Source organism: Lissotriton helveticus, chromosome 6 (assembly GCF_964261635.1).
Source record: "Lissotriton helveticus chromosome 6, aLisHel1.1, whole genome shotgun sequence".
NCBI lineage: Eukaryota > Metazoa > Chordata > Amphibia > Caudata > Salamandridae > Lissotriton > Lissotriton helveticus.
The window spans coordinates 1489577927-1489605530 of record NC_136067.1 but is presented as its reverse complement, the minus strand read 5'-3'; the positions used below and the strand labels follow the sequence as shown (position 1 = coordinate 1489605530).

Genomic DNA, 27604 nt, shown 5'->3' with positions numbered 1-27604 from the left:
ACCAAGCCCACTAATAGGAGATCATGGTTGAACTGATTAACTGGAACCTCCATGCTCACAGGCAGAATGGTATCCTCAGCCCACCTATATCTGATCTACCATGCATGGAGCGACACATGACCACTTGAGGCTTTGCCCTTCATAAATCATGGGTGCTTTCCACACTCAGATTTTGAGAGGCACCTAACCTGATGTACTTGAGGTTCCCAGGTACAGTGCAAGACTGCAAGTAGATATGTGCTGGCCTATTGGTTATCTGCTAGTGCAATATTTACAGTATTTTAGGAGTTGGACCCGAGGCTCGTAGGCAAGCTGACCATTGCACCTAAATGTTTAAATTGATAGATCTACATATTTTTATTATGTGACTGCCCACAGTTTTCCTCCTTACAGCGAGACTTCCAGTGACCTAGGAATTCATGGTGCTGCAGCAATTCCCACCCTCAGTCAGGGCAGCGATCAATGATATGTGGGGAAATCTGGAGTAGAATCCTGACACCTGACACCCTGACCTCTAGCAGGACAACTGACTGCATGGAAAAAAGTTAAGGTTCGCCTTGGTAAATCAAGTGACGATGAAAGACATTACCCACCTTTGTAAAAGGCAAAGGGGTATATGTACAAGGAAATAGCGCCACAAGAACATCACTTTTAGTGATGTTCTTGTGGTGCTATGACTTTTCCATATTTAAAAAGTGGTGCTAAGCAACTTTTTGTGAGTTAACACCACCTTGTAAATACGGCCCCTTTACACGCATCACTTTGCGTGAAAGGGGCATGTAATTAGTTTTTATGTGCAGGAAGGTGTCCCTTCCTGCACATATACAATAATTAAATATTGATGATTTGCCACTTCTATATGTGCTGCAGAATGCAACAAAGTAACCAATCGCTATCTATACTACTATTATAAAGAGAGAACTTGCACCTTTTGGCAAGGTAATCTCGGGAACCACAGCGCCAATCTACACACCCGATACATCTTTGAAAATGTCAGGGTGTGTAGATGGACATAGGCTATATACATAAAAAAAAAAGCAAAATAAACAAATTAATTTACAAAACAAAGTAGTCCCCTGAAAGTAGCGCCGGCCGGGACCTAGCGCTGGCCGCGACGCGATGTGCGTCATGACGAAGAAGGAGCGGCGGCGTCATGGAGGAGCGGCGGCGTCATGGAGGGGCTGTGGCGTCATGGAGGGGCGGTGGTGCAGTGGTGCAGTGAGTAGCGGCGGCGACGACATGAAGAGGCGGCGGTGCAGTGGTGGCGACATGAAGAGGAGGAGCGGCGGGTCAGGTAAGAAAAGTAAATAGTTTCCCGTTGCGCTCCTGCTGTGACGGACCAAGTCTTCAAGGTCTTCAGCTGGAACGTTGCAGGAATAACTAGAAAACTGGCACTGCCGGACTGGAATGCATTAGTGGAAGAATATTCCATATGCATCTTCCAGGAGACGTGGAGCAGGGAGCCAGTACACAGGGTGGGGTACTCTGCTTATGCCATTCCAGCTGTCTGCTCAGAATCGGGCAGAGGACGACCCTCGGGGGAACTTCTTATCTGGGTAGCTTCATCCCTAAATTGTAGGGTAGTGGAAACTAAGACCAATAGCCCAGATCTACTTAATATCATATTGAAGGATGTCAGGGGCCGTGTTGTTTTGAACATATTTAATGTTTATGCCCGTGGCACTAAGGGAGGGAGGCAGTCTCCCACAATTGCTTTGCTGGAGGACTTGTTAGGGGCAACGTCACACAAAGCCTGCAGCTTGGTTGCAGGTGATGTAAATTGTACGTTCGAGCCTTTGGGCTCGGATGTTACTCAGGACCAGGATGAGGAGGATGGCAGGAGGGGATACCTGTCTTAGAGCTGCCCCCGATCAAAAAATGGTCAGAGGTGGCACTGTAGCTAAATGCCCTTAGTACAGAGTACGGCCTGAGGGCCCTTAATGGAAGGACAAGCTCGGACAGGGGGGGTGCCCATACATATAATAGGCCCAACCACACATCAAGAATCGATTACATCTGTGCTTGATGTGTGCTTGTGGAGCTCAGTGAGGGATATGGTAATATTACCTACAGTTGAAAGTGATCATAATCTGTTGTCCCTCACTCTAGCTCCGTGGTGGTCTGTCATTAGTGGGGGTCCCGTATCTAGCGCCATAGTTGACTTGGGTGAGGCGGAGGTATCCCTTTGCGGTAGACGCTTGAAGTGGTCAAAACTTCGCCTGTCTGCCGGAAAACTTGAGGCTGTGTCCCAATTATTGGCCTTAGCCCACCAGAATTTGGGCGTAGTTGAAGGGGGCTCGGGGGAGGCATGTGAAGTATTTTGTGGACTAACTGGGGCCTTGACAAATTTGTTTACTGTGTGTAAGAGGCATGGTGGGGCAAAAGAAAGGGCCAATAAAAGAGACGGCTGGTACAACCACAACTGTAGGGAGGCAAAAAAAAACCTAGTCGAGGCAGTCAAAGCAAAATCTCAAGTTAGGACAAAGGAGGCTAGGAAGGTCTACTCCAAATTGATCCAGTTAGCAAAGAAGGAATGGGAGGAGAAATTCTGGGCAGAGTTGTTGGTTGCTAGTAAGGATAAAGATGCTAGGGGGTTCTGGAAACTGATAGGCTTCCATAATAGACCCGACGACACTCTGAGAACTTGTACCATCCCACCCCAGAACTGGTTCCGTCATTTCGGGGCCTTATATTCAGCGATAGAAGGGCCACTAAACGAGCCAGCTCTACTTTCCTTTTCAATGGAGGATAGCTCTTTTGGCTTGTTCACATCCCGGGAGGTTGAGAAGGCCATCAAAACCGTGGTCCCACTGAAAGCTGCAGGCCCGGATGGGCTCCCAGGGGATTTACTGCGGGCCTACCCATCGGATTGGGGTCAAATAATTTCGGCCCTCTTGAATGCTATCTTGGAGGGCGGCCCGATCCCAGAGTCGTGGAGAGGGGCAGTGGTAGTCCCCATATACAAAAAGGGAAGTAGAGACATTCCAGGGAACTATAGGCCAATAAGCCTGATTGACTCTACACAAAAAGTAGCTGGAAAAGTCATTCTGGGGAGAATTCTTCAATGGGTGGATGAGAACCAAGTCCTATCGGACTTCCAAGCAGGCTTCCGCCCAGGAACAGGTACAATTGAGCAGGTCTTTAGGCTAACATTACTGCACTGGAAGGTGGTGGAACTGGGCAAGGGCAGTCTTTATTTGGCCTTCATTGACTTGAAGACTGCCTTTGACCTAGTTCCCAGGGAAGAACTCTGGAGGGTTCTCCATCGCCTGGGCCTGCCCCCGTACATTCTGTTCCTTCTAATGAAACTCCACACGAACAATTTTGCCCAGGGTCGCTGGGGGAGAAATGGCGAAACAACAGATAGGATTCCTGTCTGTAGGGGTGTCAGACAGGGTTGCGAGTTAGCTCCCACACTTTTTTCCCTGTATGTAAATGGTGTGGTGGAGCATCTGCTACAGGAACCTGCGGACGCACCCTGTCTGGGGGGTGTGCGGATCCCAACATTATTGTTCGCGGATGACACTCTGCTCATTTCAAAGACCCCTCAGGGGCTCCAGAAGTTGTTGACTCGCTCTCAGGACTTTTGCGAATCCAGAGGGCTGGTGATAAACGTAGAAAAAACGAAATATCTTATACTACGCCCACCAAGGAAATTAGGTCGCCCTCCTATTCTGAACTCAGTCCCTTTGGAGAAGGTTACCGAATTTGACTATTTGGGCTTACGCCTGAATGATAAAATGAGTTGGCCTTCACACATCGACTAGATGGTCCTCTGTCACAAAAGGGTAGGAGGTGCTTTACTCAAGGAATATCATGCATCTCCCAGATCCTCAGTGGCGCCTGCAATTGAGATTTACAAGGCAAGGGGGGTCACATCTGCCCTGTACTGTGCGGAGTTATGGGGTCACTGCAATTTGAAACCCTTATCCAAGACTGAAAACAAGTTCCTGAAGGACCTCCTAGCTCTCCCCTTGAGCACCCCAACAGTTCCAGTGCTCTTGGACTTGGGCTGTAAAAGCATTAAAGACCAGGCCCGTCTTCGCCCATTGCTCCTATGGTCCCGCATATGGAGGGTCCCGGAATTAAAATCCTATGCCGACGGCCTATTGGAAATATTGAACATGGGGGGCTGGAATAAGATCAAGTGGCTGAGGGACACAAAAACTCTTTTGGGGGAACTGGGCCTAGGAGATTGCTGGACTTCAAGATCTGCCCCTCCTAAGGCAGTCCTCAAAAAATTATATTGAAATTGGGTCGCGTGTCAACTAATTGGGAATCCACATCATTGTAATTCGACGGTAGCGTTTCTTAAAATAAAGGATGTGGTATTATACGAACCCTACATGGACCTAATTACTATGCCAGTGGATAGGGCCCTTTACTTCAAGTTTAGAGTTGGCACCCTTCCGCTAAAAGCAACTATATCGAAGTGGAAGTCCTATGCCCATTTATCCCCCTTTTGCGCTTGTTGTCCAACCAGGCCTGAGACGGTGGCACATGTACTCTTCGAGTGCCCAGACTATATCCATCCAAGGAGATACTGGTTGAAACCCCTTTTCAAACGCTTGGGAACGCACATGCATTCGGTGGCTCTTCGAATTTTATTGACTGATACCTCTTCACCTATAGTCTGTGGTGTCTCTAAATTTTTAAAACATTCCTGGTTGATTCGTTGCAATAGATTGACTATATCGGTTTAATTCTTTTTTAGCTAATTTATCTTGGGGAGCTCCCTAAATTTTTTTATATATTTTAAGAAATGTATGACATACTTGTATTTTTTTCTAAAAAGTTGTTTTTAATGTATGTTATGCTTGTAAGATATCTTTTGCATATCAAATAAAGCTTTCAACCTTGTAAATAGTCGGGGGCGAGAGGTAGTCGGGCGGTACTCGGGAGGCTGGAGTCTGGAGGCGGGAGGGAGGCGGGAGGGGCATGGGGGGAGGGAGACTGTCGGCGGGTGCACCGCTCGACAACATGCTGCCCCAGCCACCTTCTGGCCCCGGGCTAAAAATGCAGCCCCAGCCCCCTTCTGCCCCAGGCAACGCTGGGGCGGGCTGCTAGTTATTGTATAAAGGAAACCTTCCTGCACATAAGCAATCATTCCCTGCAATGCAGGCACCCTTGCACTGTGGTGCAAGAGTGTCTGCCTTGGCGCTAGGCAGCTAATTTTAGCACCAGTGCTAGGGGAAACAGGGGTGCGCCATATTGAAGTAAATACGGCGTATCCCTGTGTTTTGAGGATGTTGGCGTGCGGCATTACCAAATTTGGTGCAGCTCCGCGCTCCGACATTTCATTGTAAATATGCCCCAAAGTTTTAATCTGTACCCGGTTGACTAACACTTCCTACAGCACTAGTTAATATGAAAGTCTTTTCATCGCTAGCTTCTTAATTTACACATTTACATAATTAATTGTAAATTGCTTTTTTATGGAGGCTCCTTAGTGCACATATAATTCTCTGAACTGGTTTGAGAAAGCAAAATGACACTTGCTCACATTTCCTTGAAATAATGATTCCTTTCGTCTGGCACCATGGCCTGTGCTTATATTTGGAATGGTTGCAAGACTTCTATTTGGTGAACAGTCCTTATTAACGGAACACTTCTGATTATGATTGCATGCTCAGAGCCACAGTCCTTGCTGAGGTCATAAGTGAGTCAATAAAAAACCCAAAATATTATGGATTTGGAGACGAAAGTTGTATCTGCTTTATTCTGCCTGTGCCAGAGATTTTAATTCCCATTTCGAATAATCCCCTGCAACCAACAAAAACGTGATGGAAGGAATTGCACTGGAATTTATTTTGCCTGAACTAAGTAGGTGTGTATAAAATGCAGGGGTAGAATTGGTGTTCGTAGGAAAGGAGCATGAGTCGAACTTTAAGAAAGTAGTAAACACTGACAGAGTTTTAGGTTTTAGTTTCTCATAGACCTTTACAGCAGCTTTTCGTTTACACATATTAACATTCCTACTTACTGCTATCATGTTGACGGAAATAAGTTGAAAACGTTTGGGAGAACAACCAAGCACTCCCAGTACTTCAGGAAAGTTGTGTGAAAGGATTTTTTTCACTAGGAAAACAATTTTACTGTTGGAAAAAAAATAATGTGCTAATTCACTACAGGTACCACACTAAGCAAATGTATGGCAGCAAAAGCAAGCATGAAATGTACAACATGCAAAGATTTCCATGAATGCTAATGGAAACTTTTGTGAGTCTTGAAAAAGTCAGACATATATTCAGATTGCATGAGAACACCAACAATTAGTATATATCTGACTTGTTTTGTGAATTTCCACACACTGTATTTTTCATTTAACGGTTTGGCATATTGTCGTTGTTTCTGTATCTCTGAGCGTCTCTAGCAGGTTTGGGTAAGCCTTGTGCTCACCATAGTGTAGAATGGACAGCAAAAGCTGCCAAGGGGAGTGTTGGACTTGGCCCTTTCCCCCCAAACTTTTTCGCTTTTTGCCCCCCTAATTTGAAATGTCTCCCCCATGGTAATAAACCTTTATAGGCCATGTGTGGTGTGAGACACCTTGTTAATATGTAATGCCATGCAATGGTGTGAGCACTTGTCAATTTCCCCCTTGTAAAATGTACCCTGGTGAAATGCTGTGTTTTTAAAATGGATGCCCAGACTATGTGTGTGCCACCTGACTGCAGGAGGTTAGCAGTCTAGTCGTTAGGTACCCAGTCACCCCTAGCTTTTGGAGGGAAAGCCTGGTACCCAGGGTGCTCTACTCCTCCCCCTGAGCCAGTTTAGGCCAGTTTTGCCAACATTCTAGAAGGTTCTGGACTGTCTGGGAGGAGGCTATAGTAAAGGGGGATGTGCCACCATGCAGTGAGACAGAGCTGGGACAGGAACGTGAGGGGACCTGCTGCGAGGTGTTACCGCCACATGGGCCTGTGAGCTGGGCCCTGCACCCCTCCAACCCCCCCTCTACTGTCCCCAGGGCCCCTGATGAAGGAGGGCCCCCACCAGATCCCTGACGCTGTTGGGACCTTGAACCACGCCAGCGCTGCGCGAAAGAAGCGCCCAGAAGGGGAGGAGTGCTCTGGACTGGAACCCCCCCAGGAGGTGAGGAGTGTGCCCCTGGGGCTGGCTGTGGAACTGTTCACCCCCTTGCAATGTGGGCCTATCAAGCGCTACCCTTGTGAAGCACTGGGCTGTGAAGAGCTGCCTGTGAAGCGCTTATGGGGAAGATTGTGCCCCAGAGGATCTGGTACTTGTTGGAGCGCTGTGGCCTGTGACTGTGGTGGCCCCGAGGTGCTGCTGGCCCTTTGAGCCCCAGGGCCCTGGAAGTTGTGTGGTCCGAGGAGAGGAGCTTCGCGCCGTGAATAGCGCTGTGGGTGCCTATCCCACGTGGTTGCACCCTTCTGGCTGAGGAGATAGCTCCGCAGGAGCCTACCCCGCGTTTTGGCGCGCTGATGTGGTGTTTTAAATAATTAATGAAAGGGAGCCTACCCCTTATCATGGCCGATCTCACCGCCGCAGACCGGGGAGTGTTGGCGCTGCCTCGTGCTGGTTGTAAGTTGCCGGAAAATCACCGCCGCGGCCCGGCGCAGTTTCAGGAGACCCCCGCTGCTGTGGGCATCGTCGCGGCGGCCCCCCAGCGCCAGGAGCGGGCCGCCGGAGTGAGGAGCGGGCCGTGCTAGGCCCTGAAGCAGTCAGGGCCCGCATCATGTGGCTGGGGTGCCGGTGACATCACCAGTCGCGCCCCCAGCCCGCCGCACCCGGATTGGCCCGCGCGGCCGCTCCCCCTGATAGCCGCGCAGGGATTGGATGCTGACCGGGCAGCCCGAGGGAGAGGGACCCCTGCCGTCGGAGAGGCAGGAAGAGGCTCCTGGAGGAACCCGGGTGACGCCGCCGTGAGGAGAGAGCGGAGGGCGGGAGCCTACCCCGTCTATGTCGGAAAAGGAGTGCCCCGAGTGTTGCGGCCGGAGCCCGGAGGAGGGGGGGGGGCCTCGAGGCACATTGCCGGTGCCTGCCCCCTCCGCCTCGAAGCTCGGGTGAAGTCTGGTGAGGCATTGCCGCCGACGGGGCTCCCGGGTGCATAGGAGAGCCCCACAGTGCCCACCGCTGCAGCGTGACTGAGAGGGAGAGGGGGCGTCGAGGCACGTTGTCCGTGCCTGCCCCCTCCCCAACACCACATGGAAATCCCTGAGGACCCGTAGGCAGAGCCCATGAGCAGCCGGTGAGTGGGGCCTTAATCAAACTGTGTGGGGGGTGGAGAGGGCAACGGGGCACATGGTCGGTGCCTGCCCCCCCCCCCCCCATTTCAGTTGGAAACCGGGACTGGGCCCTGTAGGCCCTGGAGGTACACAGGAGACCCTCTAGACTGGGCAACACCCCACAGAGGACCCGGAGGGACTCCCCGCTGTCAGTAGCCGGCCGGGACTAATTGTCCCTACAGTGGACACATCTATTTGGGGAGTCGGGTTGTGCTTCTGCCCCTGCTGAACCGCCCCCACTGTTTATATCGCAGGTGACGGTGCCCTATGGTAATGCAGCTATGTTAAGGTGCCTGGCATGGTAATGTTGCCCCTGCTGGTATGATTAGGCCCATGCATTTATGGTGATGGGGGACCAATGTTAATGTGCTGTGGTGACATGCCTAATCTTATGCCTAAGCTAGGGGGATTGATGCCCCAGGTGCAATGGGATTCAGGCCTGGTTCATATGTTACAGCTCTTATGCTTATGGTGATGCCAATTTACTGCCTGATGTATTTGTTGCAGGTTGGGAGCTAATGAGTTACGCTCTCCAGGTCTTTTCCCTAAGGCTACAGCGCTGGGGTTCTGCATGACCTGTGGCTCTTGCGAAGGCGGCCGAATTGTCCTATGGTTATACCCGCCTGTTATTAGATGCTGGGATGCCATGAGGTTTCTCCTTACAGGGGTTATGCTGAAGTTATAATGCCTGATGGGGGTTTATGCTTGATGTTGTATTTTGCAATTACAGCCTACGACCAAGGATCCAAGGATTAAGGCCTGCGCCCCCTGCCCATGATTGGGTGTCCTGTGGCTAATGTTACTGAAGCCCAGGTATACTGTTGTTTTACACCTGATGGTTGATTGTATCCTTTCGTGCCCACCGTGCAGGTGATTGTGTCAAGTCAAGTCAAAAGGTTTATTTGTATTGGTACTCGACAGAGGACCACAAAAAATTATTTACATTTTATATGTATAAAGGATACAATTGTATTAATACAAGGATAAAAAAGATTTTAAAAATTTGTACAAATTGTAACAAACAAATTCATTCAAAGGTTGACTACACAAAACTAAAAGTTCTCTCCCCGTTGTAATTCTACAGGAGCGGAGTATAGGATCAAGGTATCTAGTACGAGCTAAGGTTACTTTATGATTAGGACAAACGAGTAATAAATGCTCTATAGTCTGATCACCCCCTGCGCACAATGTACATAATGGAGATCCTCCTGGATGCCATCTTGAGGTATATGCCAATACTGGTAGAATGCCTAATCGAAACATACTAATCGCTCTCCTTACGCCGTGTGTCAAGGTGAACCCAATGTAAGAACGACTTTGCTTGTATTCAAGTGCGTCTACAAATGGCTTGTAGGTGGTTAATTTGTTACAGTGTAAGGAGTCCAATTCGTAGCTCAGTTTAGGGGTAAAACATTTTAAGAACAATTTTAGTTGTGCCGGTGACCAAGTAAGCAGCATTTCTGTATTAATTTTTGCCATTCGAAATGCTACAGACAAATTTTCTAAAAAGATTTGTTTTTTTGTATCTACCCCAAAAGACTCTTTTTGCAACACTGACCTTAAAGTGTTCTCCTTCGCATGCAACAGGTTGTAGGCCCACCTGATTACATTGGCAATAGCTATGGCATAAGAACTTGTGATCGATAGTTCTAATCTCAGTGCCTGAACAGGTACAGCATCAGAGACTTTCATGATCCTTCTTAAGATTTTCCCTTCTTTTCGGTCCATGAAGACCCATTGCTTTATGGGAATATACTCCGTCGCATAAGATAATACGGGTGGTATTTTTACTCTGTATGTGCTTAGCAATGCAGAGAAATGTCTGTTCCCTGTTGCACTGTAAAGTCTCAGGAGAGCCGAGACGTGAATGTCAGTTTTCCTTTGTAAATTTGATACCTGTATTGAGTTTGTTAAATTTTTTTAGAGCATCCTACCAAGATAGGGATAATTATCTACCTCTTCTATTTTATCTCCTCCTATCTTCCAGATATATTTGGCACTTTGTTTTCTTCCCGAAAAGGCTATCACTTTAGTTTTCTTTATGTTCGGTACTAGATAATTTTCCTTTGAATATTTATACAGAATGTCCAATGATGCTTGCAATCCGAAAGGGGTAAGATCTAGCAATACTATGTCGTCAGCATAGAGTAATGAATTTATGCTTTGCTTAGCTATTTTTGGAGGTAGACTAGAGCCTAATTGCAAGTGGTGAGGTAGGTCGCTTAAGTAGAGGGAGAATAGGAGCGGGGCTAAGAGGCACCCTTGTTTTAGTCCGTTCTCTGTTTGAATTCTTTTTGTAAGTCCTTTTTCTCCCCCCATTTGGACTTGACACCAGGTATTGGTATGTAGGCTTATTATTACTTGTAGCAGTTGTTCTTGGATTCCAAGCCTCCTTAGTTTTCTCCATAATGTTGGTCGATCTACCCGATCGAATGCCGTTGAATAGTCAATAAATGCAGCATAGACCACCTGGGTTTTTCGAGTAATGTATTTGTCGAAAATAGCCTGGATAACTGCAATATTGTCTGTTACAGAATGCTTAGGCCTGAAACCTGCTTGAGACATGGGTATCAGACCCAACGAAAAGGCCCATTCTTTCAAGCGGTCTAGTACCTCTGCTGCAAACACTTTTCCCACAGCATCCATGAGTGCAATTTGTCGATAGTTCCCAGCTTGGATTCTGCTTCCCTTCTTATGGATTGGGATAATAATGCTCCCCTGCCAAGATTTTGGTACATGACCGGTCTCAAAGATGTAATTGAAGAGAGGGCATAACAACTTGCTCCATTCCTTTGGTGCGACTTGTAGCGCCTTAATCGGAATCTGATCCGGGCCAGAGGCTCCTGTAGTTCTCGCTTTACGTATGTTAAGTTCAACCGAAATGGCTGTAGTTTGTAATAAAGTACTCTTATCTTTTTCTTCATTCGTGGCCTTACTACTTTCATTTAGTTTTGTTGAGTTTGCTTTGTAGAGATCTGAAAGATAAGATTCCCAGTCGTTCGGAGGGACCGGGATAGATTGTAATTTCTTCTTTGACCCAGTTATTTTTGCGATTAGAAACCAGTATTTGCGTTGGTTATATTTACTTGCAGCTATCTGGATGTCGACCCAGTTACGATCTTGTGAAGCTCTTTTTTCCCTTTGATTCTCGCGTCTCAGTTGGTTTTTCAATCTGTTTATTTCCTTCTTTACAGTTGGCGAAAAATTTATATATTGGGCGCGTATAAGTTTATTTAACTTTTTCTTTACTTACGATTTCTTAAAGGTACATACATTTTTTCCTCCTTTCTTCTTATCATTACCTTTTGCACCCGTTGATACCATACTTAGGATGAGGTTTTTAAAATCCTTAATTATAAATTCAAAGTTTTCTATAGGATTTTTAGAAAATCTTTTTGCTAGAAGCTTAGAATGATCGATCTTTGTCATGATTTTATCCAGGGTCGAGGAATTCCAGAAGATGCGTCTCTGTTCGCTTTTTATCATAACGGTACTTTCATGATATATAATATGGCTGGGTTGTGAAGACTTAGGTATCCAATCTGTTGTTAGTTGCATGAATGCATGATCACTCTCTTGGCAGAAATGGTTGAGCAGATACGAGACTGTATCCAGCAGATCCATGCTGCTTATGATGTAATCTATGATGGATAAAGTCCCATTACCTCGTCTGGTGTACTTTGCTGGGATGTCCCCCTCAATAGTGCCATTCAGTATTAGTCCATTTAGATTAGTTATCACTGATATTAACAGTTTGCCTCTTTTGTCGGTTAGTATACCCTCAGGGAATTGTGGGGTTATAGTTTCCTTACCTTCTTCTGAAAATAGTTTTGCCCACCTGTTAATTTCGGAATTGGAAATTTTACTATTAAAATCGCCTACAATTATAAAAGATGAATAGGAATAATTTTCCATTATGTGCATAATCTTTTCCATAATGTCTAAAAATATTATATCATATTTTTTTCCCGGGGGAGCATAAACATTAAAAAGGAGAATTGCCTGTAGTGGAGCAGTGCTATGTTTTTTTGCAAAGATTTGTATGCACTGTAAGTTTTCTGATTTCGTATCTACTATTTCCTGTGCCCACAAGTGTTCTTCCCTCAGTAAAATGGCCAAACCACCTTTAGCATGTCCTCGTTTGGTGGGTATTGCTGGAATTTCGTATACATAATAGCCTTTAAGAGTAAAAGATACAGTTTCCCATGTTTCTTGTAGAAGCAATATATCTGGCGGATTTCTCATGACCATGGACAGTTTATTTTTAGTTCTGCCTGCGATGTTCCAAGATATGATTTTTAATCCCGTGCTAAACAGAATGTTGTTTGGTGTTAAAATTTTTGTTGCTATTCAGAGTCTCGGAGACCCAAGCCCAAGACTCTATAGTGGTATTATTTTCAGGTTCCTTAGCAGCTTTATACCAAACTGCCCTGTGACCTTTATCCACCAGAATTTTTAGATTTTCATGCCCTATAGAATGGGTTCCAGGATATATGGTGTCTCGATCTTTGGTCATGCCATTATTTCGCTGGTATTTGTTGACATGTGAGTTGGAGATAGCTCGTAATTGGGCATCATATCCATTCATGGTATTATAGACCTTTGATTCTGCTATTTCCATTACATCATATCCATGTTTATGGAGTTTCTCTTTCTCATTGAGTATTATGCCTGGAAGAACTGTTGACCAAAATGATACCATTGCAAGTTTATTATTCTCTTTTTTGGGGAAGATCACGAGATCGATTTCATTACTAGTCATTGTGTGTAAGGGCCTTATGTGACGTAGTAAATTTATAATCCTTCCTCTGTTGAGTGGAGCCGAATCAGTAGGAAAAAGTTCCTCAAATTGAAGAGTTTTAGGAGGAAGCCCTTCCCCCTTTTCATTGTAGCTATTATTTTCTTCTCTGAAATTTTTATTGCTTTGGTCTGATTGTATAAAATGTCTAATTGGAACATACTCTTTTACTGTGGGATCCAAATAAGACGCCATATTTTCAGGATTTTTACTAATTACACCCTTTTCAACATTTTGAGACTCCGTTGTGGCGTCACATTGTTGTTCTTCAGGTTTATTTAAGGTAACAGTTTTTTGGAATTTTAGTTTACGGTTTTTCCGTTTTTGGATCCTTCTTTCTGGTTTTTTCCTCCTTCTTTTCCCTTCTACTGTGTTATTTTCCTGTTTCTTAGTGGTTGACATTTCTCCATTTCCTTGGCTCAATATGTTACTGGTATTTATTCTTGTTTCCTGAGTTTCGGATGCATTTTTATTAATAAGCTTGTTTGTTGTATTAGTTTTTGTAAATATTGAAAAGTGCTTTGTTTTTTGTTGTTGTTTTTCTTTAAATAGTTTTTTCAAAGAATATATCACTGAATCGTTAAGATTATCGGTTTTATGTTTTTCTTGTATGTGGATATCTACGGTTTGAGTACCGAAGTCACGTATTCTTTCCTCTTGAACTTTATTATGGGCTTTTAATATGTCATGTTGCTCAAGATTAGTTTTAAGTAACATATTGATTTTGTCTGCTTCAGAAGAATCTTTTTTCTTTTTTTCTTCTACCAAATGCTTTAAGATGCCTATTTGGACGTCCAAAGTTTGGTCAGAATTTTCAAGAATGTTTCCGAGAAATGAGAGAACTGATTCCAATATCTCTTGTAGCGAGAATAGGGCTTTAGACACTGGAGGAACCATATCAGCAGTATTATTGTTATTTTTGAGATTGAAGGGGTCCATGGAAAGTTCAAGTAAAGCGATATGCGAAGAGGTTTTTAACTGAATGCTGTTGTTTATTCCTGGGTCTGTTTTCTGTATCGCTATATTTTGTTTGCTGATATTTGTATCATCAAGTAACATTAAACTCTCTCTGCTTTTTATAGGTGTTAAGATTTTCAAATTGGTCGTTTCATGATCTGAAAAAAGAAGATCTTTAGGGGTGCTTGATAATTTGTTGCTTGAGTCTAATTCCAGACATCCCTCTTTGAGTTGTAGACTAGGTTTCGTTGGAGTACTATCAGTCTCCCCAATGATGTCTGATACATTAAAACTTATTTCTTTACTTAACGATTGTGGATCTTGATTCTCTTTGGGCAAGAGTGCAGAGAAGTAGGCACTAATTGCTGGCGTATGGATTATGCGACCTTGTTTTATAGCTTTATCAGAGGATTTTCGTACAGCATTTTCAGTACCCATTCTTTTCATGTATACTGTCCGAGATCGCAATTTTTTAAAACCCATTTATTTTCCGATAATCGTAAATAATTGTATCACTTATATCGTCACAGATATCGTTGAGGGTATTACTGTTTTGAATGGTTCTTGGTTATCCCCACTAGACTTACGGGAGACGGATGCGATCACATGCAACTAAAAGATTTCTCGCTAAATGAAGGCCAAGGTCCAAGTAAAAGAAACCAAAAGGGGGGGGCCCGTCCCGTCCTCGGTCGTCCACGGACGGCCACAGACGGCCCGCCCTTTGCCCGGGCTTAGCCCGGCGTCCCGCACGCGTCCCGCTAAGCGTCAGCTGAATGTGTTTATAGGAGGAGCAAGGGGCGGGAAGAGACTCCAGGTGCGCTCTGATGGTCCTGCGCTGCAGCCTGGGTCTCGCAGTCCCAGCCCCTGTTGTAGAGCAGCCTCACACGCAGTTCCAAAGTAATCTTGGTCCCTGGGGTCGGCAGGTAGGCAAAGACGCTGTTAAAACACCAGTCTCTAAGTAAAAGCAAAGCAAAGCTACGAGCGGCACCCGCAAAGCGGGGGCCACGAGCAGTTAAGGGGGAGGCAGCCAATCACAGGCCACTCACACACGAACAGCCAATTGATGCGGAGCAGGGGCGGGAAGAGACTCCAGGTGCGCTCGGATGGTCCTGCGCTGCAGCCTGGGTCTCGCAGTCCCAGCCCCTGTTGTAGAGCAGCCTCACACGCAGTTCCAAAGTAATCTTGGTCCCTGGGGTCGGCAGGTAGGCAAAGACGCTGTTAAAACACCAGTCTCTAAGTAAAAGCAAAGCAAAGCTACGAGCGGCACCCGCGAAGCGGGGGCCACGAGCAGTTAAGGGGGAGGCAGCCAATCACAGGCCACTCACACACGAACAGCCAATTGATGCGGAGCAGGGGCGGGAAGAGACTCCAGGTGCGCTCTGATGGTCCTGCGCTGCAGCCTGGGTCTCGCAGTCCCAGCCCCTGTTGTAGAGCAGCCTCACACGCAGTTCCAAAGTAATCTTGGTCCCTGGGGTCGGCAAGTAGGCAAAGACGCTGTTAAAACACCAGTCTCTAAGTAAAAGCAAAGCAAAGCTACGAGCGGCACCCGCGAAGCGGGGGCCATGAGCAGTTAAGGGGGAGGCAGCCAATCACAGGCCACTCACACACGAACAGCCAATTGATGCGGAGCAGGGGCGGGAAGAGACTCCAGGTGCGCTCTGATGGTCCTGCGCTGCAGCCTGGGTCTCGCAGTCCCAGCCCCTGTTGTAGAGCAGCCTCACACGCAGTTCCAAAGTAATCTTGGTCCCTGGGGTCGGCAGGTAGGCAAAGACGCTGTTAAAACACCAGTCTCTAAGTAAAAGCAAAGCAAAGCTATGAGCGGCACCCGCGAAGCGGGGGCCACGAGCAGTTAAGGGGGAGGCAGCCAATCACAGGCCACTCACACACGAACAGCCAATTGATGCGGAGCAGGGGCGGGAAGAGACTCCAGGTGCGCTCTGATGGTCCTGCGCTGCAGCCTGGGTCTCGCAGTCCCAGCCCCTGTTGTAGAGCAGCCTCACACGCAGTTCCAAAGTAATCTTGGTCCCTGGGGTCGGCAGGTAGGCAAAGACGCTGTTAAAACACCAGTCTCTAAGTAAAAGCAAAGCAAAGCTACGAGCCTTTTCTTACAAGTTTGGGCCTGGTGGGCCCCTATGCTGGCCTGACGTGTTACTCCAGGCCCCTTGTCAAGCCCCATGCTGATGAGCACGCCTTGCTGTTTTATTACAGGTGTTCCTGCCTGATGTTAATGCAGGGTGATTCATATTCTTGCAGGAGGCGCCAATGCCAGCCATTTTGGGTTCTTTCCCCTAATGTTTAATTTTATGCATAATGGGCTCCCACGCCTAGTGTTTTCTTCCCTCATATTGATGTCGCTGATGTTACATGCCAAGTGCTAACATTCTTACATTTCAGCTGGACACTATGGACTTATTTACCGTTTCAGCCTTGTTCCCAATTTCCTTGTAAATAATCCCCCTTGATATACTTAGCTCTGGCGCCAGTTGGCGCCCTGTGGTGATTACCCCTGTTAACGTACTTTACCTTTGCAGGTTGGAGACAATAGAGAAAGTATTATTTTTCCAACTCAAGCTGGTATCGTGCCTCTTTTGTGGTGTGCCTGGTGAGTCGTATGTGGGTACTGCGTGGATGCTTCACATGTCCTCCGAAGTTTGGCCTGCCCGCTCTGCTCCATGCTACCCCCCCTGTGGATTTGGCAACCCCATTTCTTACAGGGTGCATCTATGTTCCTATGTTTGTAAATAAACATTTTGAGTTTTATGAAAAAATCAGATAACGCACATTTAACTGCAATCGTCCTTTAACAGCCATTGTCTTCCTCTCACACAGGTAGGGCTAATTTTCATAGTCAAGTTAGTAGTAATTACAGATAATAATAGGGTGTATGGGTAAATGAAGTGTACGTCGCTTTAAGCAGTGGTACTTGAAGGATGTGCATAGATCTCATCTGGACTTTGAATTATGACTGACTTCAAGTCTTCTGATCTTGGTGCAATGAATGATTGACTTACTGTAAATGAATAGTGAAGTTTGAATGGGTATAAGTTTGGCTGGTTGGTGCATTTAGAATTGAGAAACAATAGTTATAATTTTGCTGTGTTCTCGTTCAGGAGGCTCCTTGTTATCTTCGGTGAATACTCAAACTTTTTATGTTTTTTGGTTTTATTTTGCATTAAAACAATAGGATGAAAATTAAACTACAACACTGAACTGCGTATGGCTCCCAAATTAACTATCCACTCATAAATATTATTTCCTATCAAATGTTTTAACATATCTTTAACTTGGCCTCAATATTTTCCTTGTTTTGGAAACACCGTAGAGGTATTTTAGCCTTGTGTATCCATCTTCCCACTTATCCAGTATTAGGGTATCTTTCATAGATTCCCATGCCTGAATCATTCCCTGTCGCCGAGGCGGGAGTCCCACAGTATATAAAACAGCAGTTCCAAAAGTAAATTACAGTAGTAGGCCCTATGAGGAAGGCCTGATGCCTAGATTGTAGTAGCCTATCTACCTCATTATGCTAAAAAGACCAAAGTCTTTGTTGCAACCAATCAGCTCACAGCACCCTCTAGAACCATCTCTGCAGAGCCAGTTCTCCTCAGATTTTCACTGCACATAGTGTGGAAGGGAGTCTCCATGAGTCTTTACGCAGTTTTTCTCTACTTCAGGATGTCTGACAAAAAGGCCTTATTTAAACCTTGCAGAACATGTCAAAAGAAAAGGGTCCATGTTGATGACCAACATAAGGACTGCATTTATTGCCTTTATCCAAAACAAGAGGCAAAAAATTGTAAGATCTGCCGCACCTTCCTTTCCAAGACCTTAAGGGATAGGGAGGCCAGAATCCTTTTATGGCTCAAATCCTCTTCTACTGGTGATGAAGACAGGGCTTCGACCTCAAGTAAGAGAGCAAGATCGCAAGAGGATTATCCAAGTGAGGGGAGAAAACATGTTAAAACCTCCCACTCCACTTCGGGCTCTTCACAGAGATCTCCATCATCCCTCCCTGAAGCCCCAGCTCTCAAGGAATCTACAAAGAAAACTGTGAGTAAGACCTCTTCTGTCTCCTCACCTGTGACTACCATCTCATCTTCTGCTCCTTCGTCGACGGCTATGATTTCCACCACAGCCATCACCTCTCCTATCCGGTCTACTAAGATCTCCATTGTGACTAAAAGAACCCTTGTCGACGATCCGTCGATGACAGTCTCGTCGTCGAAGAAGCACTCGTCGACGAAGACACCATCGACGACGAAGTAATCTACGGTACCGCCGACGAGCGTCTCGTCGGCGAAGAAGCAAGGTCCGTCAACGATAAGCCCGTCGATGAAGTCGACGACGAGTCCGTCGACGGTGGTCCCTTCGCCGTCTAGTCCGTCGACAGCGAGTGCGTCGACGACGAATCCGTCGACGTCGATTCCGTCGACGATGGTCCCGTCGTCGACGCCTGCAACAATACAGCTATCAAGGTCACCATTGTCAATGGTGCCACCAAGACCAATAGATGCTGCTTCAGCAAAGCCTCCAACCGCAATACAGGCTTTTTCTACGCCACTCTTCAAAAACTTTTCAATTATTATCGTACTAGAGGCAAGAAGGTTCCTACATCTCGCCACTTACGCCCTCTCATCTCTTAGAGACTTATGCTCATGAAGAGGAGGATGATTTTGATGATGATGACAATGAGGGAGCTTTTGGGATAGCTCACCATCCTTCAGAATTGAACATAAAGTGTCAGGATGATGAGGAGGATGATGACTATTCTGAGCATGACTATCAGGAGGACATTGTAGTGCCTCATCAGACAGAATACCAAAGAGGATCTCGTCCTTCAGAATCCAGCCATCTGCCACCGAGCCTCATTCAGGATTTACAGGCCATGCTGGCAGTCTATAAACAACGTTTTCCGCCACAGCAGGTCGTGCCTCCACCCCAACCGTCAGTTCCTGTTCCTCAACCTGAGGTTCCACCACCTAGTTCTCCGGTCAAGGAAACTCCACAACCTGATTTGTCTACTCAGACCCCGGATACTTCTTCAGATGAAGAAGTAGAGGAGGGCAAGTTACCAGATAATCCTCCGTTAGATCCGTGGGATAGTTAACGTTATTCCCATGCCATCTCCACCAACTCCACAACCTTCACACTCCCCACCTGAACACATAGGTGGGTTCCATAATCTTATGCAGTGAGCTGCAACTAGATTTCAACTACCGGTAACAGTGGATCAGACTGAATGTTTTCTTCATGATTTTAAAGAACAAACTAGGGAGGTGTCTAGAGCCATTCCTATTATAATTATATCTGGAAAGAAGGCATCAAAGTGATGAAAAATCCTGCTTCTGTGCCGGCCGTGTTACCACGGATTGACAAAAAATATCGCTCTCCTCTCAATAGCCCTTCATGCCTCACTGGACACCCACGGCCGGATTCGGTCATCTCGCAGGCCGCACAACAAAGATCAAAAAACTCAGCCACCCCCATTACTACACCACCAGATAAGGAGGGGCGTCGTTTGGACCTTATCGATAAAAATAAATTCCACCATGGCTGCTGCCTCGATCAGAGCTGCAAATTCTTTGGCGATTATAGGGCGTTATGATCGCCAAATGTGGTCCGACATGGCTGGTATGATTAATCTAATCCAACAAGACAGACAATATCAGCCTCAATACCGGCAGAATTATCAGTCTTCTTATCGCCAGTCCGGAACAGCTAGTGTCTCTCGTCAAGGCGGACGAAAGCGCACAAACAATCAAGGGCGAGACACTCACAGAAAACAGTGAGATCTGCCAGGCGCCAACCTTATTTCCTTCCCTCCCTGTGGGCGCGAAAATATCTACCTTTCAAAAACAGTGGCAGCAGATTACATCCGATCAATGGGTGCTGGACCTTGTTCAACATGGACACACCCTGGAGTTTGTCACCAAACCACCAATGACTCCGCCTAGGTGTCCCCCTGCCCCTCATCTTCACCTATTGTTCAAGGAAGTTCCCTCAATGCTCCTCAAGAGCGCTATAGAAAAAGTTCCAGTTCATCAGAGGCGGACAGGCTTCTATTCCCGTTTTTTCCTCATAAAGAAGAAATCAGGGGAATGGCGACCGATCTGGGACCTGCGCAATCTCAACAGATATCTCAAGAAGCAGGGTTTCTGCATGGTCACTCTTTTGGAAATTCTAAGTTGTCTAAACGAGGGAGATTTTATGGCTTCTTTGGACATGGAAGAAGCTTACTTCCACATCCCAATTCATCCAAAACATCGAAAGTATCTCTGTTTCACTGTGGCTGGTGCCCATTATCAGTTCAAAGTACTCCCATTTGGCTTCAAGTCGGCTCCAAGGATTTTTACGAAGGGCCTGGCCCCGGTGGCGGCAGCACTACGCTCTTCAGGGATCCAGGTTTTCCCGTACTTGGACGACTGGCTAGTCAAAGGTCCATCAAAGTGCAGAGTACAGAGCGACATAGCAGCGTGTCGCAATCTCTTTGCATCCCTAGGTCTCACTGTGAATGAAAACAAATCTCAATTGCTTCCGAGAAGAATCCTGCTTTTCCTAGGGGCTCGTCTGGACACGATAGGGAAACATCCTTTACAACGCAACTTTTACCACGCAGTGCCTTTACAACACAACTTTTACAACGCAAACCATTACAACGCATTGCGCTGGGGCGCTCTAGGATAGGGAATAGATTTAATTTACTATCCAACACCTTCCCTACTATCCACGGGGACTGGACTTGGAATAGTAAATTAAACTGTTCACTATCCAGCACCCCAAAGCGCTATGCGTTGTAAAGGTATGCGTTGTAAAAACCGCGTTGTAAAGGCATGCGTGGTAAAAGCATGCGTTGTAATGTCATACATCCGACACAATACAATGCAAGGCATTCTTGTCTCAAGAAAGGCAGCTCCGTCTACAGACATTGGCCATAAAACTGTCAAAAAGAAAGTCTCTTTGTGTTCGCCTGTTTGCTTCACTTCTGGGAATGTGTTCTTCGGCCATAAATCTCATTCCACTGGCACGTCTCAAAATGCGGCCTCTACAGGAGGATCTGCATCTCCAGTGGCAACAAGCGACAGGTTCCTTTGAGGACATCATCAAAGTCACCCCACGCATGGTAGATGCTCTTCAATGGTGGACGCAACTACACAATCTAAAACAAGGACTCACATTCTTGCAAACTCCTCCGGACTTCGTTCTAACGACAGATGCGTCCATGGAGGGCTGGGGAGGTCATCTCCAGGACTTGCAAGTGCAGGGCAAATGGTCCCAGAAATACGAACAATGTCACAACAACAGTCTAGAGTTGAGAGCCATTTTCTATCCCTACAAGCGTTCCTTCCCAGAATCGCAGGGTCTTCAGTCCTGGTCCGAACGGACAATACCACCAGCATGTTTTATGTAAACAAGCAGGGAGGGACAAGGTCAGCTACGCTCTCAAAGTTATGGGAATGGCTGACACTTCACAACACAACTCTCAAGGCGAAACATGTCAAGGGCCTCCACAATACCCTAGCAGACAAACTCAGCAGATCCTTGTCAGATTGCCACGAGTGGGAGCTGGACAACACTCAATTGATCAAGGTGTTTCAGACTTGGGGCCAGCCAACGTTGGGCTTGTTTGCAACCCAACAGAACAAGAAATGGCGGTATTACGCCAGCTGATACCCTTAACAGGGATCAAGAGGGAATGCCCTGTCCATGCGATAGTCAGGTATTTATGCCTACGCCTTTCCTCCGATCCCGTTGATTCCACGAGTATTGCGCAAAATGAAACAGGAGAGCTGCCGTCTCCTCCTAATTGCTCCCAGATTGCCTCGTCAGTATTGGTTTCAGGAGCTCATGTTGCTATCGCAGGAGCCTCCAATCAAACTTCTCCTGGCTCCAACACTTCTGTCATGCAATGTGGGTCAGATACTTCATCCAGACCATCAATCTCTGAAATTGCACGCATGGCTCCTAACTTCTTAGAATTTCAACAACTCCAAATCCCTCAGGATTGCGGGGACATCTTAAAGAAAGCACGAGCCCAGAGCACATTAAAGACTTATCGTCTCAAATGGAAGCGATTCTCCTCCTGGTGTACTTCAAATGCTTTACACCCTATTGAAGCTCCAGCAGAAAACATTCTTCCTTATCTCTTACATTTGGCTCGTTCTGGTCTTTCTTTCTCTTCGATAAAGGTCCATCTAGTGGCTCTATCCAGGTTCAGGAAGGTGGTTGACATTCCCTCACTATGTTCTTCATCGCTGATAAAACAGTTCATGAGAGGTCTTTTCCGGATTTATCCTCCGGTTAAACCTTCACCACCGGAATGGGAACTCAACACGGTCCTCTCACAACTGATGAAACACCTGTTCGAGCCAATTCACAAAGCCGACCTCAAGTACCCGACATGGAAGGTCGCCTTGCTTTTAGCCCTAACTTCTGCCAGAGAGTGGGAAAAATTCAGGCTTTTACTATAAAGGAACCTTTCTTACATTTCTCACAAGAGTATGTCACTCTTCGAACGAATCCAACTTTCATACCCCAAGTGCCTTCTCCGTTCCATCTAAATAAACCAGTGAAATTGCGAGTTTTCTTCCCAAACCCTACAATCCCGGCGGAAAGAACACTGCATTCTTTGGACATTAAACAATGTTTGAAGTTTTATCTTCAAAGAACAAAAAGCTTCAGGAAATCAGATCAGTTATTCATGGCTTATGGCCAAGCTACACTGGGGATAGCGGTCACTAAAGCCACAATTTCCAGCTGGATAGCCTCCGCGATCCATTTTTGCCACACCAAATCTAACCGACCATTACAAAGGACTGTCAGGTCTCATCCTACAAGAGCTGTAGCGGCGTCTACAGCATTGTTTGCAGGAGTGACGCTAGAGAATATCTGCCGTGCTGCGACATGGAAGAATATCCACACGTTTACAAGACATTACTGCCTGCAATCAGCAAATCAACATGATGTGGCAGTTGGTCAAGCGGTTTTACGTCACCTATTTCCTTAAAAACAAATTCAGGTAACCAATGTTTTATTCATCTTATAATGAGTCTATGCCTTTCAATATTTCTGTAAAGGTTAAAGATGTACATGTATTGCAGATTACTTGCTTCTTTTGCAGTGATATTACTTTCCTTTTTAAAATTATATGACTGCTCCTTGTCATTTAGTCATGTCTTTCATTAGTAATGTATTTACTTCGCAATTGTTGGTTGTTAAACATGTGTTTATGGGAGTGTATCACAATAAGTCTCCCACCATCCGCAACCGACTTTTGTCTGGCATACTGCTTGCTATTCTGATTCAGGCATGTGAATCTATGAACGATACCCCAATACTGGATAAGAAAACAAGTTACTTACCTGTAACTTCAGTTATCCAGTATTGGTATCTTTCATAGATCCACATGCACCCACCCTCCTCCCCGGAGAGTCAGTTCTCTAATTTTTGGGATACTCATTCCCACTTGAGCTAACGAAAATCTGAGGAGAACTGGCTCTGCAGAGAGGGTTCTAGAGGGTGCTGTGAGCTGATTGGTTGGAACAAAGACTTTGTTTTTTTTAGCATAATGAGGTAGATAGGCTACTACAATCTAGGCCTCAGGCCTTTCTCATAGGGCCTACTACTGTAATTTACTTTTGGCACTGCTTTTTTATATACCATGGGACTCCCGCCTCAGCGACGGGGAATGATTCAGGCATGTGAATCTATGAAAGATACAAACCCTGGATAACTGAAGTTACAGGTAAGTAACTTGTTTTCTTATTTCTCATCTCTGTCTCTGATTTTTCAGCTGAATTAATCTTCCTACTATATTTACATATGTGCCTGTACACATTTTCTAATCCAATTGCGGTGATACTTTTACCTTGCATATATCTGTGTGTTTCTCTTTTAAATCAGGGGCTTAAAAGAGCTGGAATTGGATACACCGTCCATTGAGAAACGTTTTGCCTACAGCTTCCTTCAGCAACTTATCAGATATGTTGAAGAGGCTCATCAGTACATCCTTGAGTTTGGTATGTTACTCTTGTAGTATACATTGAGCCCCACAGTCATACATTATATATTTTAATGAATCGGAAAATGTAAAGTTTTAACGTAGATTGTCGACTATGATCAAGAAGTTTCAGGAATGTAACCCATATCAGGATAATGTATAACAGTATTTTGCCATTGACAATCTTGCTGTTATGGGTTTTTATAACAGAGAAGGATATGCAGATTTTCCATTCATTGTCACAATTCATTCCTGTATTCCCAGCAATAAAGTTAAAAGTAATTAGATAAAATGTCATTGCCAACAATTCCTTTTTCCGTTAATCAGATATGATGCTTTGTGTTGCAAATGTATTATTCCAACTTGTCTAGTATCCTCTGCTGCCTCTTTAGATGTACTATTCTGCACTATTAACAGCTGCTTATCTTAAAGTCATTTGATGACCATTGTTCACATTGTGAGTAGCTTCTTTAGACCATATGACTTGGGGGCATATTATCAAGGACAGCATTAAAATTATCGCCGGTTTAGCGGAAGAAAATTGCTGCTAAAGCGGCGATAATGGGCTTGATAATATGCCCTGGAGAACTCCAATAGAAGCCCATGTTCACACTAGAACATGGACTTCTATTAGAATTCTCAAAGGCTTATTATTAAGCCCATTATCGCCTCTTTAGAGGCAGTTTTCTGCCGCGCCATTCTTGATAATATGCCCCCAAGTTATTTGTGATTGGTTAGGGGCTGTTCCTTGGCACTTGTTGCACACAGAAGGAAAACGTAGGTGTGCAAAAAGTTATATGTGTGCATATAGCACCATTTGTTGCCTACCGTAAAGTGCTTTTTAACTGGAATATGTGAAGTGTTAAGCAGTTCTTTATCAAGAAGTCCGACAATGTGTGATGTGGCATATTAGAAATGGTATTTCCGGTTGGCTAAGGCTTGCGCCAAAGCCAGGCAGACACCACCACTCTAGTCAGCAGGGCCGGACTGGGAACTGAAGCCCTGACAAATTTTGCCAGACCAGCCCCCATGTGACGCTTAGCGAGCGAGCACTGCGAGCGAGCGAGCTCGACCACTATAGGGTGGTTTTCGGGGCATTCTCTCCCAAGAAAATTTTGGAAAAAGACATACCAAAATGGTGAATTTTTCAGCACGTTTTTCATTACATATTCAATTGATTCAACTTTCAAAGCACAGTACATAGTAGATGATGACCTTAAAGAGCACCAGGTTACCCACCCAGTCATATGTACCTATAGACATTCTTACAGCGAGCACCAAAAATAGACACTAGTAGTGAATCAGAGAGAACAAAGTAAAAGTGAGACCAGCCCCCATATGGTGTGCAGCAAGCAAGCGCAGTGAGCAACCACTACTAGGGAAAATTTGGGGGGGTTCTCCCCCCAAGAAAAGTTTGGAGACAGAGAGGCCAAATCAAAGAAATGTTCAACACATTTTTCATTGCATATTAGATTGTATTAACTTTTAAAGCATAGTAAATGATTACCTAATGGAGCACCAGGATACCCAGTCAGCTTAGTTTGACATCATATTACCATATCAAATGGCTCCATGTCACCGTTGATTAAATGCTTGCTATAGTTCTGGGCTGTTCTTTTACAAGTTAGGGTTGTTATTTCAACTGAATATCTAAACTGAAAGAGGACTACAAGTCTTAGAATGCAATAGGTTGTTAAACTAAACATCAGTAAAGCAGCTCTGTACCCCTGGTGACTAGGAGTGAGTAGAGAGTGAAAGATACATTTTTACATCGAACTAATGTGTCCCAATCAGTGCTGCAGTTAATCCCTTTCAAAATGTTTGTACAGCCATAAAACAGCAAACCTCCATACATTAGCTGGAAAGTCAAATATCCTCATTGCATGGGAATGGGTCAGTCACATCACGACATATACAAGACTTTACAGGTGGAGGATTTGTCCCCATTCCAGAAGGAATTTGTATGGTCGGGTCTTTGAAATGTCGCAGGGTCGGACTGGGACAGAAAATAATCCTGGGCACCAAAATAAAAAGTGGCCCCCATTAGTGAATCAAAGACCTAAAACTGTGGCCCACATTTGCTATTTGGAGTAGTTTTTAACTTGTTAAGACATGCTGTGCAGGCGACCTGCAAGTTATGGGAGAATGCATGCATTTGTGCTTGCTGCTGGTAATGTTTGTGGAGATAAAATGAGGAAAATTAACAGGAAAAACCGGCCAACCAGTCCCTAAAACATAACCACAAAGAGCCAAAAAATGTCTCACACAATGACCTGTCAGGCGGCCTGCTTTCTGCTGCTGCAGATGGCCACACAGGCCAGTCCGACCATGAAGGGTCCTGTGAATTCACCTCCTTTTGCCCTGGTCTGTAGCTAATGAAAGAGAGGGGAGTGAGCTCTGTGCATGGCAAGTTTTATTTCCAGTTCAGTATGGTGCACAGCCAACTCAGCGCTTTCCTTAGTAGACATACAAAGGCAGGCGCTGCTTGACTGTGCACTTGTTCTGCGCCACTCCTGATTGGCAAACGTATTCCTACTATGAGAAGTGGGGCTAACTCTCTAGGTCCAAAACTTCAGTTTGCTATTCAACAACAGGACACTGACACACGGGCCTCATCAATCTGCTTGTAATAGAGCATCTTCAGGGTCTGTTCCTCAGGTCTCATAAGCAGCATTGCTGATCAGGTGCCAAGAGATACACAAACAGACTGTGCTGTTTGCAGATCAACACGCTGACAACTTAATTTGTGTGCTGATTACACTCTACTCAGCTAATGTGATAACAAATATAGCAGAGTAAACACTGCAGGACTGCCACACAGGCCTGGGCACTGGAATCTCAAAGAAAGGAACAGCGGTAGAGCAGAGATCAGTAGCCAATGCAGTGGCCGGCCGCCCGGCCCCCCAACCCACACCAAAGTTATCCTCCCTCCCCCACCCCCACCCCCAGCTTTATTGAGCAGCCATCACACCTTGACTGATTGTTTGGTTGACAAAAGGTACGTCATGCAACGGTGCACAACTCGAGCCACCTTCTCACTGCGCCTGGCCCCTGCTCACAAATCAACTGCGCAGAATCGCCGATCCGAGCCCTAACAGTACCTTACAGGTAAGTGTACTTTCACTTTTCCCTACAAAATGGGCATGCAAGTCACAGAATGCTTGCTGCTGCTAGCTGGAAAAAAAAGCAACCTCACAACAGCTTTGCTTCTGACCCTGAAGCCAGAGGAAGTGGACAGTCACCAATGATGTGGTATTCCCGTCCAAAGTTTTTTTTTTCCAATCTAATGCACTCTGGGAGTTGTAGTCCTGGGTCAGTTTAGTCGCTCCAGATGAACTAACATAGTCGAAAACAATAATTTGTAAAGGAAAGCTCAGAACAGAAGCACAGAGCCGTTGGTGATGTCGTGAATTCTTCCGAGGCTTCTGTAATCAGACCGCTTCTACACTAACTATTATTGGAACTGGCTATGAATGAATGATGCTTCACTACAGCGCTCTGGAGAATCAGCCTCAAGGTGCTGGCTGACGTAAACGTGCACTGGGTCGTGCTCCCCTGTTCTCAGTAGAGCTCTGGTCAGCAGAAAACAAAGGCTGAGGAAAGTTGGAA

At 45.7% G+C, this 27604-nt stretch overlaps 1 protein-coding gene across 1 annotated transcript in view; it reads left to right on the top strand.

Moving 5' to 3' along the window:
• RYR2 (ryanodine receptor 2) overlaps positions 1-27604 on the top strand; it is a 3071198-nt gene that overhangs the window by 1709331 nt on the left and 1334263 nt on the right. Inside the window, exon 56 of the mRNA XM_078648003.1 lies at positions 23899-24014. Coding sequence (XP_078504129.1) covers positions 23899-24014 — 116 coding nt within the window. The remainder of the gene's footprint in view (positions 1-23898; positions 24015-27604) is intronic.